This window comes from Tenrec ecaudatus, chromosome 8 (assembly GCF_050624435.1).
Source record: "Tenrec ecaudatus isolate mTenEca1 chromosome 8, mTenEca1.hap1, whole genome shotgun sequence".
NCBI classification, from domain to species: Eukaryota; Metazoa; Chordata; class Mammalia; order Afrosoricida; family Tenrecidae; genus Tenrec; species Tenrec ecaudatus.
The window spans coordinates 68,744,036-68,764,019 of record NC_134537.1 but is presented as its reverse complement, the minus strand read 5'-3'; the positions used below and the strand labels follow the sequence as shown (position 1 = coordinate 68,764,019).

At 42.0% G+C, this 19,984-nt stretch overlaps 1 protein-coding gene across 7 annotated transcripts in view; it reads right to left on the bottom strand.

The window, feature by feature from the left end:
- Window positions 1–19,984, bottom strand: part of ARHGEF10 (Rho guanine nucleotide exchange factor 10) — a 202,501-nt gene that overhangs the window by 10,314 nt on the left and 172,203 nt on the right. For all 7 annotated transcript variants that reach the window (XM_075556420.1, XM_075556416.1, XM_075556415.1 and 4 more), the window contains 2 exons: window positions 16,179–16,321; window positions 8,834–9,008 (listed from right to left, as the gene is read on the bottom strand). In XM_075556420.1, the coding sequence (XP_075412535.1) occupies window positions 8,834–9,008; window positions 16,179–16,321 (318 nt within the window). The remainder of the gene's footprint in view (window positions 1–8,833; window positions 9,009–16,178; window positions 16,322–19,984) is intronic.

Genomic DNA, 19,984 nt, shown 5'->3' with positions numbered 1-19,984 from the left:
TATATTGAGAAAATACCCCAGCCTAGTCCAGATCAAGTCTGTAAGCCCAAGATTAGCCCATATGTCTGATCCCAGTCTATAAATTCCTCTTCAGCCTCACACAACACATGCAATGATGCTGAATGCAGGAAGATCACAGGTCAGTGGATGGAGAGTCTTGTGCATCAAGCATTTCAGTGCCCGTGTGGGTCTCCATGTGGCTCCTACAGCTCCAGGGCTCTGGATCCATCAGCATAGCTCCATCTGACTTGTCATCGGCAATGGGAAACAGAGAGAGTATGTGTCCCACCTCCAGAGAGGAAGATAGTAATTCCCAGAATCCTCAGGAGAAAGCCATGTCCACACAGAGGCATGATTAACTCTGGTCTGATTGACAGGCTAGACTCCACCCCTTCACTCAAGTTGACAGATTATGTAACTACCACAATATAGAATTATTATAACACTTAATTCCTGTTTTACCTTCACTGTGGTTGGTAGTTGAATCTCAAATATACATTAAATCTATGTAAATAAGTAAGTCTTGTTATGATTTTTTACTTGAGATCATGAAATATTTCGGGTGTGGAAAACTGAGTTTTATTTAATTTTTCTCCAAAAAAGGTTTCTGAGTTAAAATAGTTTTCTTCATGGAAAATTTATAATTTTAAAAATAATGCTTTAAAATTGGTTATTAAAGAAGCATTTGAAATATGTATTTTACAAACAACTTCACTTCTGAGAAATCTAGTAAAGAAAATGGAAAAGTCAAAAAACCAGTTTAACTGTGGCACATATTTAGATTTCAATGTATAGCTCTCTACAGTGTCATTTCATTCCTAAACTATGACATAAAAATTCCCACCATTTAATAAACATAAAAGTAATTCACCATGAAATTGTAAATAAAATTTACTTTCATCTAGAACTGCTCTTTTCAAAGTACTTTTCCATTCTCCTTATGAATTTCCCCCATCTTTATATGTAAACAGCATATTCAAGAAAATTTTATCTTGATCCATGTCTTCAGATTTTAAATTTATTTTGCTATATACAGTGAGAACATGGAAAGTTTCTGTAATCTTTGTAAAGAAACTTTCTACATAAGAAGGTCTCTCTGAAGAGAGAGGAAGATAACAATATAAAATTAGAAAACAAAATGCGCGTGCCATTGGAACGGAGTAAAAAGTCAATGTGTGGGAAAAAGAATGCAAAATGGTGGGAAGATGGAAACCTCTGCACAGAAATGCTGGGAAAAACTAGTGAGAAGCCTGCGTGCCCAACATAACCACAGGGTTTCTTAGGAGAGGTTCTGTAAGGACTAATTAAAACCCATTGAATTATAAAAATGGTAAAAGCAAGTAACTCAATCCAAAACTAGTTTTTGAAACTGGTTTGAAAGCATTAAAACACTACATAGAATAACATGTCTTAAGGAATGATTGCGTATGAAATTTTCAAAGTAGTCTATGAATTGTTAGGAATTTTATATAGCAAAGTTTAACTGAAATAATAATTAGCTCATGTGGCAATCTCTCACGGGAGGAGTACGTGGACAACAGAATTGCTTTCGAGATGTCCTGGTGCTTGCCCAGGGGCTTTTTAAGGCCTGTGTTTTTAAGGCAGAAAGATAAGGCCATTGCTCTGGCGGAGATTTACAGCCTCAGGAACACTGTACAAGGTTAAGCCAACTCAGAACTGATTTGAAGGCAGTTGCTTCAGTTCGGGGATTAAGATGCTTTCTGGGAACACCAACAGTGATGGTCAAAATGAGACAGTAAGATGAGCTCACTGGGTGGGCCACGTTGCCAGCTGAGGAGAGCCCATGCATCCATCTCAAGGGCGAATGGCAAAGCTATGGGTGGTGACGACAGTGATGTTGCTGTGGTGACAGGGGGCATATGCAGCGATAAGGAGTTTTGAGAAGTAATGATAACCATGAAAAGGGAGTCAACGTGTGTATTAATTTCTACTTGATAGGCAACTCTTAAGGGCTCAGAGCCCATCAGTCTCTTCACATGAAGCCACACAGAGAGGAAAGCAGTAGTCTTCCCTCAATGCAAGCAGCCATGTGAAGGCTCCGCGTAGGGCTGAAAAGTTTTCATCTAAGTTTTAAAAATATTCCAAAGAACTACACAAAACAAATACACGTAATCCTCGCTTATCACCATCTCATTATCACACATTTCACATTTATAAAAATAACAAAAATTCTACTATCCAAATACTTTGTTTATTAGCTAAATATCTGGCAGTAAGGATAGCTGAAGCGCTAGTGAGCGCAATGCGGATGGTTAAGCCTAGTTGCCGCCTTGGCTAGGCCGTGGTTCTCAGTAGTTGGACAGCTTATGTAGTGATGTGATTGACAGTTACCCAATGATGGAGTTATCTGCCATCTGGGATCTGATGTGCTCATCTTCCATTTCAGTATAACCTTGCTTTTCATAGAATGCAGACTTTTGCTTAGCAACTTCGTCTTTACACACTGCTCACGCTGGTAAGTGGGAGAAAGTGTAGTAGATGAAAGAGGCAACTGTGTCTGTGAAGTATAGGAAATGCTAAACCTGAAATTCACTCTGCGTCATTCACCCAGAAAATAAACCAAAAGGAACAGGGAATTTGGTTCACCCTGAACATATGCCACAGGAACTGGGCGGATCCAGACTGCTGTTCAATCCACAAGGACACAAGAGCAGGTTTCCGCTGAGGGAATACATTGTCTTCCTGGAGCGACTGCACAACTAAAACTGTTCCTCTTTCAACATTTTGCCATCAATGTACCTGTTCCAAATACCACATACTGAGGAATGAAATCCAAGTCTTTGCTTTCATTCCTTACTACGTGGTCTTTAGAAAAGGTACATTGATTGTAAAAAAAAATAGGAACAATTTTATTGGTGAAGTCACTCTAGGAAGGCAATGTATTCACTCAGTGGAAACACTGAATGGTTACATTTAACACGGGCCCTCAGCATGCTTCCATCACAAATATTCTCCATTCAATTTTATGGACAAAGCAGGAAACATCTGCACCAAGATGTAACTTGTGTGGCTACTGATTGTCAAGAATAGATAAAACTGCCATAAATTTGCTTGCTACACAATTTTAACACTTTATAATTTTTAGACATCTAGCCAACTGTTCTAAAATATTAACTCTAGAAAAATTTAAAATGTACATAATCAGTTGTTGGGCAGTGCTGAGTTTGATGTAGTTTAAGGGAAGGACGTTTGGCTAAATAATTTTCAAAACTGAATTCTAAATAGAAGAAAACTATCCAAGATCATTGGCTACAGGGTCACATACTCAAAAGTTAAATGTATGCCATTTTTTAAACAAGCAAATAGATTTAATTTAACAACAACCAACAAACCAAACCAATCACCCCTCATGGCCATGGAGTTGATTCACACTCAAATGAGCCTATAGGACAGGGGAGAACTGCCCCTGGGGGTTTCTGAGACAGTGACTCTTTACAGGAGTAGAAAGCCCTGCCATTCTCTCGAGGATTGGCTGGTGGTTTCAAATGGCTAGGCTTGTAGTTAGCAGCCCAATACACAAACGCTAGGTCACCAGTGCTTCTGATTTAAGAAGAAATTAAATTTTGAGATCTGTGAGTTACCGTCTAATTATTATTATTTTCAAATTCTTAACTTTGGTTTGGCATGTCTCTATCTCTAGAACCAGTGATAGTACCAAAGGATACATTTATATATTCTGGCCATATGAATGATAAAGCTGATATGGGTGCCTTCACAAACGCAACTTGAGAAGGCCAGCATATTTCTGCAAAAATACACCGCATGCACAGGGTTCCAGGAACACAATCCTAACACAGAAGCCTCAAGCTCAATACACTTAAATTTACTATGAACACACACTAATTGAACTATTTATGTGGAAATGAAAATGTCATAATATGTATTACCATACAATACTAGAAATAAAATTCAAATTAGAAAAAGGATAAGAGGAGAAATAACTTTTTAAGCCTTTTTGTTCTAAGTCACAAATTTGGACTTGTAATGAAATTTGGAACAATTTCAGCTTACAGTGTTCCTGGGATCTTATTCAAGAAGCACTGAATAGAAGCAACTCTTCTCCATCGGCAGCATATCAAAGGAAGTCTAATTCCTAGTATCACTGTATTCTGCTCTAAATTACCCACCTTTTGTCCCCTTGTCTCTTAAGCTACAGTGTCAACACATCAAAACCTGGCAGGAGAATATCAGATGTGGATATAAGAGTGCTAAACATTTCCCAGATATAAAGTATAGGATTATTTTTAAACACGGATGCCAGAGAATGAAGGCCAACTAAAGGCATTCCACTCCATTGTGATTAAACATGGCAGGCTCCACGCTTGCCTTCACCTTCATCGACTTCTGCACAAACAGCCTAGAACAAACAGGGTTCCTGAAAGAAAAGACCGACCGAGGCCAGATCCTGCAGGAGTGTGCAATCCGATAGCAGAAGGAAGGCCCGGGTGAAAGCTTTATCCGTGAGTAACTTCCCCCAGGAGAAGCCAGAAGTGTTGGGGGGAGGGCGCTCTGGGAGGGGCAGTGGTCCTGCCAAATTTCTTAAGGCATCTGACAGCACAGGGGAGGATTGCATCATTTTGTAAGAGCCTGCAGGGCAGATTACGAGATCAGCAAATGGTATTCTATTTATGCAAAAACCAGGGCATTACTAAACTGAAAAGTTGAAAAAGTAGAAAGGCAGAACTGCAACTTGATTACATTAGGTGGTTCCGCCACAATTACGTACATGGTGAAAAGTATGTGAGCACTGATATATTTAACATAACACCAAATTGTGATGGAAATTGAACCGGGAGGAAGAAAGTTCATTCACATACTTGTTTATGTGTTGTGTGAAGTGGGAGGGAGCTGGTGGGCGTGTGTATGTTGTGAAGAATGTATGACAATTTAATCTGTTTTCTTCTATAGTAGGAAGCCAAAAAGAGAGCATGTGGAATGGAAAACTCAAGAAAAAGCCACACAAACCTGATTTTTAAAAAGCAACATGGACGTTCAATACTGGTATCAGCAGCAGCCAAGGGAGGGAAAGGTGTTGATGAGAGTGGAGGGATGGGGCACAAGACTGCTTTGTTCTATTTCTAACAAGCCTAGGAGTGCTATTAGATTTTATTGAATTATGTATAAGCATTAACTTGGATTTTTTTAAAACTGACTTCCCTTCATCACTATTTTTTCTTTTGGATTTTAATTGGAGGGTGGAAAGTAACATGGGCGGAGCCGGATCTTAGTAGCTGTTCCTGCATCCTCAGTGCATTTCGGTGGCTAGCCTGTCAGGATTCTGGAAGCCATGGCAACCTCGCTGGAAGGAAGGCAGTGATGTCAGCCAGGGCCCCGGCTGCCCCTCCACGGCTGTGAGACAAGGCGCTGCTGAGAGCTGGGCCGCCAGCACGGGACACACGTCTGGGGGCCTTGAGAGCAGCTCCTACTACAACAAAAGCAACACCTTCCCTGGTGGGCAGGCCTTTGAACAGACAGGCCGTGAACTGGCAACATAAATGCATGTTTTGGCACTCTGTGAATTTGACTTGGTTTCACCCCAACAACTCCAACAGTGTCCAATGGCAAACATTTGCTTCACCAGCATGTGTGTGCTCAAAAGAAAATATTACCTCATGTTCTATAGCAGTATGTTTTCAGAGACAGAGAGGCTCTAAACAATTTTGTTATTTTAAAAATAAATTTACATGTGACATGCATCTCCATTTTTCTCACTGGAAAACTGTGCAGAGTAGTTCTCTAGTAAAGACTATCTCTCGCATATAATGCCTGACATCTATTCATCGTCAGAATCAGCTAACATAGGCTCCCTCCTCTGAAGTGAGGGGGAGGCCCTTGGCTGAGCATCCTAGGCTTCAAGCATTCCTCCCCTGCCAGAGGACAGCTCTCTACCTATGTCCTGGGTTGTCCTAGCTCATCTTTGCCTTGAACGTGGTCGATTTAAAAATTTTACTCAGCAAGGTGATTTGAAATGTGTCTCAAGATTAAATTCTACTATCTTAGTGCTTTCAGTATGTACAGCACTCGCTCTAAGAAGCCTTATGGACTATTAACTGAACTGCTAAGCATGAGGTCAGACATCTGAACCCGCCAGCTGCTCCCAGGAAGATTTAATGTCTTAGAAACACTAACAGTTGGACTCTGTCCGACACAGACGCCACGAGTCCAAATCAGCCCAGTGGTAGTGAGTTTGGTTTTTTGGTTTCTATTTAACAAATGATGTGTGTGTGTGTGTGTGTGTGTGTGTGTGTGTGTGTATCTAGAGGGGATGAGAAAGAGAGAATTGCTTTTCAGAGAAAGAATTTAGGCACATATTTACTTCCATCAAGAATGGCTATATCTAGAAATCAATAACCTATCGAGCTTATGATAATGCTTATTTTTGTTTAAAATAACAGAGCAGTATTAAAAACAAACAAATAAAAAACAAACAAACAAACAAATAAACTCAAACTCACTGCCATCACGTTGATTCTGACTTACAGCAACCTTACAGGACACGAAAGAACTGCCCCGTAGCGGGGAGACTGTGATGCTACAGGAGCAGAATGCCTCGCTTTAACCTCTGATCGACTACACACAAATAGTGTGCCAAGGCTCCCAATGTTGTATGCTATGCCATGTGACAATTTCACTAAAAGAACTCCAGTCCTTTAATAAGCAGCACGGCTCTAAAATTAGTGCTGTATCAGTAAATTGCAGAATGTTCACAGCTCCTTCCACAAAATTGTCAGAAAGTAAATAGGAGAAAGCATTTTCCTAATTCATTCTAGAAATGGAAAAATCCAAGTGACCACAAGGTTGACGTTTTCCAAGGTTCCGTGGCTAATCAACACTATAATTATTCCATTCTAGCCACTGACTGTCGATGCGGGTGATACAATCCTACTTGGGAGATGGGCATGTCAGCTTTACGAGAATGGGTTTTCAGTCCTCACCATGTTTGTTGCCTTGCAGCATTGTCATATGTATGGCAAACCTATAGCCAAGATAATTGATTCTTAGGTCTAGCTGTGCATTAGAGTCCTCTGGGGGAGTCATTAATCCTACTTCAAACCAATTAACTCAAGAGAGTGGGGCACTGGAATTAAGACCAGTTACATAATTTGAAGGGCGTAGTGCAAAAGGCAAGGATGGTGAAACTTTGGCTCCCATATTTGGACATGTTGTCGGGAAAGACCAGTCCCTGGAGAAGGACATCATGCTTGACAAAGTAGAGGGGCAGCCAGACAGACGAAGCCCCTCGAGGAGATGGATTGGTACAGTGCCTACAACAATAGGCTCAAGATTGGACCCGTTTCGAGGATGGTGAGGACTGACCAGTGGCCCATTGTGTTGTACATAGGGTCCCGATAAGTTGGAACCCCCGGACCACACCCCACCACAAAAACAGCACCCCTAGGGGAGACCTGGTTATGTGTTGGGTTGCAAGGAAACCATCGGCCACTCTGAGGGAGGAAGATGAGGCTTTCTGCTCTGACAAAGAGTTGCTGTCTTGGATTCCCACGGGGGCCAGTTTTACCCTGTCCTATAGGGTCACTGGTGTAGTGGTTATGTTGAGCTGTTAACCATAAGTCAGCAGTTTGAAGCCACCAGCCACTCTATAGGAGAAAGGCAGGGCTTTCTACTCCCATATAGAGTTAGAGTCTCAGAAACCCTTTCCTATAGGGTTGCTCTGACCCAGCACTGACTCAATGGCAGTGAAGGCAAAAAAGAAAACATGGCGTCTCGTGCTCATAAAGTAATAAACATTTTAGGATGGCAAAATCAGAGCTAAAGCAAGCACAGGCCCTTCTGAGTCAAAGCATGCACAGGTCATATGTCCATGAAGCTGACCCCAAATATGACATGTATTCTTTTTAAAGACAAGGTTGAGAACAGGAGGTTTGACTGTACAATCTAAGCCTTGGCCTTATAAAACTATAGTATTAGGTCAATGAAAGCCTAATGATTTAAGCTGATTGACAAGAGTACGACTTCAGGGGAAACATGGAAGCATCATGAAGGGTAACTGCTGTGATAAGTAGAGGCTGACTTTCTGATACCACAGAGTCTTGATCCACTGAGAGACTCTGGAGTGTTCAGGACTCCAAAGGTCCCCATTGCCATCAGCATGAGAGTCAGGCCTTAGGCTTCCCCCTTCCAGTCCAGGCCAGTTGCTACTCAGAAAGTTGGTGATGTCAAGTGTTTCTGTTTGCCATTTTGTTCTGTAAAGAATCTGGAATATTTAGCTAATTTAGATGTCCAAGATTCTTTCTAAAGTTAATTGCCACCTCTTAATGGTCATGGAACTACCTAAGGAGCAAGAAAGCACATAACCAGACAGAACAGCTGGGAATGGGACACAGCTGATGGTGGAAGACACGGAGTCTGCTTGGAGAGGCACATGCTCTCAGAATACACAGGCACTGGAGCACTGGGAGGGACCTGGTGTCACAGTGGCTACATCCCTGGCTACTAATGGAATGGCTGGCGGTTCAAAGTGACTGCTACTGCACAGAAGAAGGATTTATAGTCCTAGCAACCCTGTGCGGCAGTTCTACTCAGTCCTACACGGTTGCTATTCGACAGAACTGATCCAACGGCGAGGGGGCTTTCAACTGGGGGACCGGGCACTAGAGGGGAATAGAGCTAGATCTCCATGATCAACATCATGTAATTGATGGTGACAGGGACTGGGAAATATGACCAGTAGCAAGGTTCTCTGAGTGGCTCAGATGCCAGGCCATACGCCACTCAGCTCAAGGAGACAAATGACGCAAGACAATAGAGGATTAATGTACGCACACTTAGCACACAAACCCAATCCAGTTACCTGGTAACATATGATGAACAGGGGTGGCTACGTTGATGTCCTGGAGATGCTTAAGTGTTTCTGTGTGAAACAGGCGAAGTGTGGACCCGGATGTAAAGGCGATCCAAATTCCAACACCAGCAACTGCCATGTGAGAGATCACCATTCCCTCTTCTTGATGAGCCTCAAGCTGACTCTGAGAAAATCAACGAGAAGGTAATGGATGGGGGTATCTGCCGAATACAGTTGTGGCTCACAGCGCTGTATCACAAAGGCTGCTCAAACCAGTCCTGTAAACTACAGTCTCAGGGCTTCATGCTGTGTCATGTGTCCTGGCCATGAAGTGTTCCAGTGGAATTGGAGAGGAATTCATCAGCAGGCACTTCCATGCTTTATGACACAATTGAAGCTACTACTGCAAAACTACAGATGTTTCTGTGTAGGCGAGAAACCGGCATCAGCAATCAGACTGTGCTATTTCCCCAACAAGATCAAAGTACTCCATAGAACTCCAAAGATTCCAATGACCACAGTGCCCCTGTTAGCTGACAAGCTCCAGCTTTGAAAACATGTGGCTAGTCTGAGTATTCTCAGGACCCATATCCCACTGAAGGAGGACTGAAATAAGAGGGCTGTGCCCAAAAAGTAAACACAAGACTACCGTGTCAGCTGGAAAAAGGAGGGAAAACAAGAGGTAGGTGGGAGGGAGTAATGAGAATATCTGGGAACTAAGGAGGTCAATCATTTCCCATTTAATTCTGGGCATCTTTTGTCTCTCGACTTACTTGACAAAAAACAAAATCATGCCCACTGCTATCATGTCAACGCACAGTGATCTTATATAAGGGTTGCGATGGCTGTAAGTCTTTACAGGAGTAGACAGTCTTACCCAGCGTCAGTAGGGCAGCTAGTGGATTTGAACTACCCACATTAGGGTTAGCAGCCCAACAACTAGCCCACACCATGAGGGCCATTTTCCTTCCCAAATCTCCAGGCTCAGCTAAAGGCCAGTTCTTTATCTCTGGTCTATAGGGAGCCCCCAAAATACTTTAGTCTGTGCCCCTTAGTTTGGTATCTGATGCCCCGTCTGTTTTCTCAAGTGTATGTCTGACACTGACAGCTCTTCTCGGCAGGAGCTGTGCCGGATCCATCTGATGGATCAGCACCTCACCTGCACCAGGGCCATGTGGTTGGTGCTCAGCAAGAAACATCTGCTGCTGTTATTCCTGCCTCTTGGGGATTAGAAGCAATGAGAGAAAGTGGGAGTGAATCTTAGAGAAACAGTACAAGAAATACCACCCTACATAAATTCTTGAAATTTACAGCAGATGATGACCATGTGAAAGTCTCTAAATTGTGGTAGAGTAATTAAAAACCCCATAGGAAAATAAACAGAAAAGGACATCTTTGACTTAAGAGCTGCTCCTTAATTTTTCAGAACAAGGAGAAGAATGGTTACTGAGAAGATTGTGTCTATTCACCTTTGATGTACAGATTCTGGCCAGGTGGCATGGAAATGATGCATAGGAAGGGTTCACGGAGGTGAGCGATCACTGATGCACTCAGACACAGTGAACAGTCGGTGCTAACTCTGCTTTTAATAGGAGCTATCCTATCACTGGCTATCTCTCCTGTGAGACTCAAAACAATCAAACCAATCTTTTTGACTTGTTTTATTAACAAAATCTGTTAAGTTTTTTTTATTTCTTCACAAGTCTGTTTTGGTAGTTTCTGTCTTTCTAGTTATGTAAATTAACTAATTTGTCGGCATGCGATTTTTCAGTTTTCCCTTATCTTTTTATTATTTCTGTAAGGTTGGTAGTAATGCCTCTCTTTTCATGATTGATTTTGGCATTTTGAGTTTGATCTTTTTCTTTTTTCTTGGTCAGTCTCAATGGGTATTTCTTAAACCTCACTGATCTATTTGCCTTCGCTTACATTAAACTCTAGGGACTAATCTTGCTTCTAAAAAGTGCATTCTTAATTTGTTCTCGATGATGCTCCATTTTCCTAGTCTGATATTATCCTCTCGAGGTCCTTTTCCTCAGAATTCCCTGAGATGTTGTAGGTTTTCCATGCTGGTGCCGGTACTCTTCCCTCCCTGGCCCCTCACTCTGCTCACACTTGTCCATGCCCATGGCTTCAACAACAGCAGGTTATAGATACATACACCCAAGGAGACTTTTAAAAGTGTGTGAAGTACATAGAATTAAAAGCGAATGGAGTTTTCTCCCTGACTTTTTGAAATATGTATGTATCAAACTATATATTCAACCGCCTAATGACTGCCTCCTCCTGGAAACACCACTCACACCTCAAAGTAAAGGTGCCAAGTGATAGTGCTCCCTGCGCATCACTGAGTCCGCTGTCTGTTCTCTTTCCAGCCTCTCGTGCCGGTCAACAGTCCCACTCTCCCTCACGCACGGAGGCCAGCAGTCTGAGAGCTGATCTGCCCTCATATTTTTACACAGGAAGTACGAGAGAAGAGCATAGGATGAAACCAAACACACACACACACACACACACACACACACACCCCGAGGCTGGCCCTGTCTTCTAGAGAACTGGATTTCCCTCCCCGTTTATGTAAGGTAGATCTCAGGTATGGATCTTCCTTTCTGTTTTTTTTTTTTTCAGTTAATTCTACACTGTAGTATAGCTTTTGCTTCCTGAATGGCTTTAGGGCAGTGGTTTTCAAAGTTCATTGTTGATCACAATTATCTGGAAACCACTGATCATAGTTTTCTGGGCCCCAAATCAAGTTTGTGATTCAGTAGGTGGATGGGGCTCCAAATGACTATTTTGGAGATATCCCCTGAGATTGTAATGTGGCTGTCCCAGGGTCTACCGTTTCAAACCAGTGCTTCAGGCAAGCTGGGCATTGCCCCTCTCTTCTGGTGAATCCATCTCCATGTTACCGAGTCAGCCAGCGCACTGTGAGCACCTCCTGAACAGTGCTTCCCAACTAGCCCCTGACTACATCCACCGCTGCAGCAAGAGGGCCAGAACACCGCACTACGTCGATGGACGCGTCTGTCATCTGTGCGGCGCAACTGTTGCTCTTGACAAAATGCCTCCTTCTTCCAGTCCGCATGCACCGCAGATCTGCTCCCTAAAGAGCCACCGTCTCAGAAACCCACGGGGAAGTCCTACCCTGTCACTGTGAGTTGGAATCGACTCAATGGCAGTAAGATTTTTTTTGGAGTTCTCCCTTTAGCTGGAATCATCTTCGTTTTCCTGATGTTCACCTGGAATAACTTTCCCAATTCATCTTCCAGTCTTCATCCTTTTACCTTGCTAAACTACTTGCAAAATAGCAACCCAAGAACACAACCTTGTTTTGTGCTTAAAATCTTCAGTGGTCCCCAGCGCAAACAGCAATGGTAGTGTTCTACAGAAAGTCTCATTCAACGGCGCTACAGGAAATAACGTCAACTCCAACTGCGTTCAGTGGGGCCGCGACAGCGCCAGCACTGCCCACTGCATTCCAGGCAGCGTCGGAGGAACGCCCTCTGAATACTCTCTAGTCTACTGGACAGACGTGTGCTGATCTGCCTCAGTCTCACTGCCAACGCTCTATCAGCACCCTCACCCCACCCATGTCCTGGCAAACAAAAACTATTTGCATTTCCTTGGGAAATTTGCTTTCATCATCTTTACCTGCATTGCTCCTTCTCTCTTAAATGCTTTTCTTCCTATCTTCTTTTAGTGAATTCCTACTAATCCGACACAGGGATGGTTTCAGGTGTACACAACCTGTGCACTTGCACATCACTACAGGCTCACAAGTGCCCCACAGTTGAGTTAATGCTTTGCTGTCGCCAGCTTGACAATCTTAGTAACTTTTGAACAAGTTGCTCAGCACAATTCCAGGGCAGTAAATCCCCAGAGCAGCTGGCGGGGTTCAAACTGCCACGTCGGTGGTTAGCAGTCCATCCAGCTATCCACTGAGTCACCAGGGTCCCTCGGCAAGTTACATAACCAGCACTAATTCTAGCTGTCAGCGCAGCGTACTGCGCTTGAGTCCTGGGATGACTTGTAGGCAGTCCTCAAAGTGTGTACAGTGCACTGCGTCTATTTGGGGGACGCAACTATTCTAAACTAAAGTCTGTATCTTGCTCATCTCTGTTGTTTTGTTTGGATTTTATTTTAACAATGCCAGGTACTTTGTAAATGTATGATGTTTCTACTGGATCATTAATTACATGAATATTGATTGTGTGATTCTGAAGGGGATCTGAAAGTAAACAGGTTCAGCATCTTGCCTCGGCTCTGTTAGCTTGTGCTGACTTGTGCTCTGGGTTAAGCCTTCTAAAGAATGGTAAGAATTCTTATGAGAAACACGAATTAATTTATAAAAATAATGTTATGAATCGTCAGATTTTAGTATTTTATCTTTGGGAATTCTAGTCTTCTGTTCTCTGCTCCTGCTCTGTTTTGTCTGTGCAGGGGCTTCGCATGCTGTAGAAAATCAAGAGCAGAAAGAGCAGGTTGCACTCCCCCGCAGCTATAGGAGTCAAACTGAAATGAACTGTGAAATCCGTGGTTTCACGGAACAAATCTGTGGGTTCAGCACCTGCCAGAAGTCCAGAGAAATGATCGTTTTCCTAAAAGTCAAACTTCTAGAGTTGTATTCACATATCTAATGCCCTAAGTTTTTTAAAAAGGGAAAGAAATTAACAAATTCATATGCAATTGAGAAATAAAAAAGAACGCTGGATTAATATAAATCTAAGCGAGTGTAGTTTTCATTTATGTAGGGCAGTGTCGCAGTTGAAACGTATTCTGTCATCTCTTCTTAGCAAGAAGGCAGAGGCAAGTGCCACCTACGTCAAGCACGGCGCTCAGCAACGCTGGGCGCTGTCTACAGTGTTCATCCTGGTTTGCAGTGCCACGCCTGGGACTGGAGCCCGGACCCATTCTCATCTTCTAAGTATACCACCACTGACTCAGAGTAAAGTCATTTTATGGACATTTAAACTCTAGGTACGCTTTTTCTTCCAATAGCGGCTTCACGTGTACTCTGCGCCTTCCATCCCATGAAACGGAAGCCCAGCTGCATGCCACACATCAGCAGCCTCTCCTGGTGTGCAGCCTGGCTGGCCCTGTTCCTCTTTCAGCAACATATCGGGTGCTTGGAGCCTTGCTTTGTGGCAGGGTGGAAATGCATCGTGGTCTCAGATCTGGCGAGCTCTTCCAGTAGCTGAACTTGGGCTACAGGAACCGAGTGATGCACTGCATTTCTCTCTCTCTTTCTCCCTCTTCCTTTTCCCCGAAGAGAGCAGGTTCTTACTTACTCTATATAAATGTATTTACGCTGTACTAAAAATATCGAGGAAGGGGATTCACAGTACATTTGGTTCCAAACAAAAATTCTTTCTGGGACTTCAAGGATTTCAGGATACAAATTATTTAGGACATGTGGATATAACACTTTGATCATAATAATGTCACACTTTGGGAAAATTATGTTAGTCCTTAATCACCTTAATATATATAAGAAATCAAATTAGAGTTTGAATATTAATTTATGACAAAAATAATCTATTGTTCTTGGAGAAATGTTTTAAAGAAATGCTGTTATATGATTATTCCCCCCTGTGAAAAGAAAGCAAATACATTAACTCATAAATAAAAAATTGATGTCCTGGATATTGTTATTTTATTAATCATTCATTCTATTTATATATAACAATCTCAACTGAAGTGCTCTTTGTTAGGTAAATTTCTTTAGTATTTTACCTACAAAACAGCCTGAGTGATAAGTCTGATTCTAAGTTTCTAAGTCAAATAATTGAGGCTTAGTTAATTGGTTTATCTATGACCACTCTGTAGTAACTTAGCTGGGTTAGGATTTGAACCTTGCCTTCTAAAAACATAATTACAAAGATGATATTTTTGATGGTATGGAAAGGAAAAGAAAACACAAGAAGTTGTTTACAGCACTGATTAAAAAATACTCTGCATAATGCTATCATTCATGACATATATTAACTCTTTGCTCAAGGCATGATTGAACATTTCTTACCCTAAGGGGACATAAAACAGTATCAAATGGATACAAGTAGAACCAAAACCTTACTACAAAAATATTGGGAAAAAGTAATTTTAAATACTTTTATCTTAGACTCTGAATTTTTGAAAATGACAGTTAATTCCGCTCATGGTGAAGAGTCACGTGTGACCAGATAGCCACTGTCTGTCCAGTAGACTGTTTCCTGACAGGCTCTTCAATGGGGAGGCTGTGCAGGCTACTCAAATATGTAAAAGACCAACAAACTAAAAACAAACAAACAAGCAAACTACCTGATATCCAAGAGAACGAGTTTTTGACTTCTAGGTAAGACTGTAATTCAATATGCAGCTTTGTCCACGTGTGTAACCTTGTGATCCTAACAAGAACTTAATCTCCTGAGTTGTCACTGTCCTGATACACACTCTAAGAGTTCCTCCCAAGTCGAAGATTACATCAGTGTACACTTACTATTACTCTATTGTGATTTCATATTCTACAATTTAAAATACTTGTTTGAATTTGATGCCTATACTCCATGTCCACCACTCCTCTGTTAGTGTGTTGTACTGTGGTGGTTTGTGTGCTGCTGTGTCACTGGGATTTCACATGCCAGCAGGGTCACCCAAAATGAACAGGTTTCAGTGGAGCTTCCTGACTAAAAACAGACAGTGAAGAAGGACTCAGCTCCCCACTTTGTTGGGAAAAGACGCTGAACACCTGAGGTGTAGCTTCGAAGCATTGGCAGACACGCAAACCTAATGAATGGGAACATGACCAGAGCTAATGCGGAGCATGGACCCCTGGTCTTCCAGACTTTGGATATACTGTCAAGAGAGACCAGTCCCTGCAGAAGGACCTCATTCTTGGTAAAATGGAGGGACCGCAAAAAAAGAGGAAGCCCATCAATGAGATGGACTAGCACAGTGGCTGCAATAATGGGCTCAAGCACAGGAACAACTGTCAGGATGGCACAGGGCTGGGCAATGTTTCATTCTGTTGGAACCAACTCGATGGCACCTAACGACAACAACATTCCGCATACCTGTGTGCACACAGAGCTATAGAGACATCTATGTGTTCACATATGTGCATGACTATATATTTTAAAGTTTATGTTAACAGTGAAACATGGAACAAAAATTCCCATGGATGCATGATTAGAAAATGGTTACTTGAACAGTCTAGCGAATCTTTCTTTCTAAACAAAATTCAGACGTTTTATTTCAGTACATGGCTACAAGCAAGAACTAAGAGTAGCAGATCTGACTTTGACTTCCAGCACTGGAAATGAATTGGAAAAATTTTGATGGGCAACTTTTCCACACTGTGTGGTCACTTAAAATAGCTTACCTCTATGGAAAGGGTCTCGATGCTGATGATGAAAACTTGTCCCCCAGAAGCTGCCCAGAGTGTATCCTCCATCAGCAGGAGACTTCTAACTGGAAGGACCCCTAATTGAATCACTTTCTGAGGTTCCGCATTCCAGGATCCATCTTAAAAGGAAATGTTTCTTTTAGTTTTAGTCATTTAAAAGTTATCTAGGCTGGTCAGGGGCAGAGGTAGAAGGTCTCAGATTACATTCATGAACAGACAATCAACAGATCACTTTCAATTTGGGTGCATATGCTTCATTGTGAATGCATTAATCCTCTAAGAATTAACACCATGTCAACAAGGCAAATTAGCATAGGAATGAAGCACAGATAAATTATTATCATTATTGACCAGGTTTTTTAAAAATACTTTTATTGGGGGCTCTTACATCTCTTACCACAATCCATATATTCATCCAGTGTGTCAAGCACATTTGCCACCATCATCATTTTCAAAGCATTCTCTTCCCACTTGAGCCTGATATTAGCTCCCCATTTCTTCCCCCTCCCTGTCCCCCACCCTCCCTCATAAATCATTGATAAGTTACATAATTTTCATATCTAACACCATCCTCCATCTCCCCTAACCCACTTTTCCATTATTCGGCCCCCTGGGAGGAGGTACTAGATTGATCCTTGTGATCAATTCTCCCTTTCTACCCATCCCCCCATCCTCCCCTAATCCTCCTGGTATCTCTACTCTCATTGTTGGTCCTGAGGGGTTTATCTATCCTGGATTCCCTGTGTTAAGGGATCTTATCTATCTCTGTGTGCATGCTCTGGTCTAATTCAATTTGTAAGGTAGAACTGAGGTCATGATAGTGGGGTGAAGGAAGCACCAAAGAACTAGAGGAAAGTTGTGTGTTTCATCAGTGCAATACTGCACCCTGACTGACTCATCTCTTCCCTGTGACCCCTCTGTGAGGGGATGTCCAATTGTCTACAGAAGGGCATTGGGTCTCTACTCTATTCACCTTGGGTATGGTTTTGTTCTGGGTCTTAAATGCCTGATACCTGATCCCCTCGACACCTCATGATCACACAGGCTGGTGTGCTTCTTCCATGTGGGCTTTGTTGCTTTTCACCTAGATGGCTGCTTGTTTCTCTTCAAGCCTTTAAGACCCCAGACATTATAATATTTTGATAGCCAGGCACCATCAGTTTTCTTCACCACATTTACTTATGCATCCATTTTGTCTTCAGTGATTGTGTTAGGAAGGTGAGCATCATAGAATGCCGGCTTGTTAGAACAAAGTATTCTTGGGTTAAGCGAGTACTTGAGTCGAGGCCCAATGAGGGACCAGGTTTTATGCCAGTTAAATCACTTAATATGTGTACTGGTCAAATTTGTTAGCATAGTTTTTAGTTCCTTATGGGGTTAAAAGTGAGCATGCTACTACCACCAGCCTCCAAGGTTATGAGAATTATGAGAAAATGTTTGTAAATAGCTAAGCATTGTACCTAGCACACAGGTGCCGATTATATATCATTGTTTGCAATAACATATGATTCATAATATAAAATGAATTCATAGAATTACATTATGAAGCATAATATGATTCACTCATAATAAATACACTGGATTCATATAATTGGGCAAATGTCCAAAATCATTGGGCAAATGTTTAAATTCTCTCATTTTGTTCTTCGAGGGTAATATATCCCTGATCCATACTCTAATACAAGTAAACAAGATGATGTAGTCATCTTCCCTGAAAATATACATTAAAAAAATCAAAACCCAGGTAAAAGGAATGTCTGCTTTTGGATGAACTTTCTCTCTCTTCTGGCAGCATTGCTATTTTAGGTCCCTTTTAATTAATTTGGACTCATGTCAACCCTGTGGATACCGAGTACTGTGTATACCGAGAACTGCCTGTGTATACTGAACTGTGTATACCAAGAACTACCTGTGTATACTGAACTGTGTATACCGAGAACTGCCTGTGTATACCAAGAACTATATATACCGTATAACTGCCTGTGTATACTGAGTACCATGTATACCGTATAATTGCCTGTGTACACCGAGTACTGTGTATACTGTATAACTGCCTGTGTATAACGAGAACTGCCTAGCGTAGTTTTCAAAGTTGTAAACGTACAGATGCAGATCACCAGGCCTGTCTTCTGAGGCGACTCTGGGTGGGCTCAAACCACTAACCTTTTGGTTAGTAGTCAAATACTTATCCATTTGCACCACCAAGGAAATCCTTAGAGCAAAGGAAGTGATCAAGTTTTTTGGTTTGAAAATTTTTTTAAAGAGCTACTGATGAGATGTATTAGGCTTCATATAAAAGTCTGAGTCCATAGACATCCTGGAATTCAATTTAAAAATTATTTAAAGTAAGAGTTAATGCATTTCAAAAAGTAACGGATTTATATAATTACTCTATGTGTAATTAAACAAATTCTTCAATTATCAAACCAAACATTAATTAGCCCATGATGCTCAAAATTATAGCTAAATTACTAATCCCCCAGCACGTTTCACCTCCTAATCAAATAGAAACACTCAGGTATTCAAGGAAGAGAACAAGGTCTAGCTTTACTTCTTACAGAACTTGTTCTGTATTTAGAGCACGGAATTCGTAAATAAAAACTAGCTGACGAATAACTGTCTTAAGCTGAGGCATACTAAAGGCACGGATGCACGTTTTGATTCCGTGGCATACTTTTATATTACTACTCAATTTTAATGGAGAGGTTGTTGTACTGTAATTAGGCTAGAGAATGACGTAGTACAATTGTTAGCCACAAAAGACATTGCCCTGCCTTCCACTGATAACTGGGACCTATTTACCATCACATAGTTAACACACACACCATCTAATTTGCAGTCACAATAACCCTCTAAAACACTGGAATCTCCATTTTATGAGAGGAATAAAGAGGTCCTGAAATATTATTTTGTCCAAGATTCACCGTGTTTATAAGTGCAGGGTGTGGCAAGAAAATCTCGGTTTTTCTGACTCCTGGTTCACAACCCTCCCTGTAACGTGTAGTCTCAGGATCCTCGTGTCCCACTGCCAGCACCGGCAAGCTGATATTGCATATCACTCTCACTCAGGAACTCAAGGAGGGAAAACAAAACAAAACGATGATGACCTACTTCAGAGATTTTCTTTTGGTTATGGGTGAACTCTTAACTGAACTTTGCTTTCTTAAGATAAGCCCTGGCGGCATAGTGGGTCATGCTTTGGGACTGCCATCTGAAAGGTCAGCAGTTCAAAATCACCAGATGCCCCTTGGGAGGAAAACGAGGCTTTCTACTCATCTAAAGGTGTACAGCCTCAGAAAGCCACAGGGGCAGCTCTCCTCTGCCCTACAGGACCGAGTCTGTTGCTGAGTGTGAATCCACTCAATAGCAGTGACATTTCCTTACAGCTCTTCTTTCCCCATACACTGTGTGCGTGCGTGTGTGCGTGTATGTGCATCTCAGAACCTTCTGAGACAGGGCAAAGAGTGTGGCATAAGACATGAAAACACCACTGGGCAGTTGAGACAACAGACTGCCCCTCCAGACCACAGTTCCCAAAAGGCTGTCCACACCATAGCCAGTTTCAAGTTGTAGGTGCTTCCAATTGCACATGCTAATAAAAATGTGAAACAACATTAAAAAATCTAGAGGTTTTCTACAGAATTCTCATTTCATTCTTCCCTTAACAAAAAAGTCCAAGGCTTGCCATCAAGGCATGGGGCTGAGAAGCAGCTTTTCTCTTTACAATGAAGCGAGGCTTCCCGGGGCCCAGTCCTCCCACTGGCAATGACACCATGTTATTG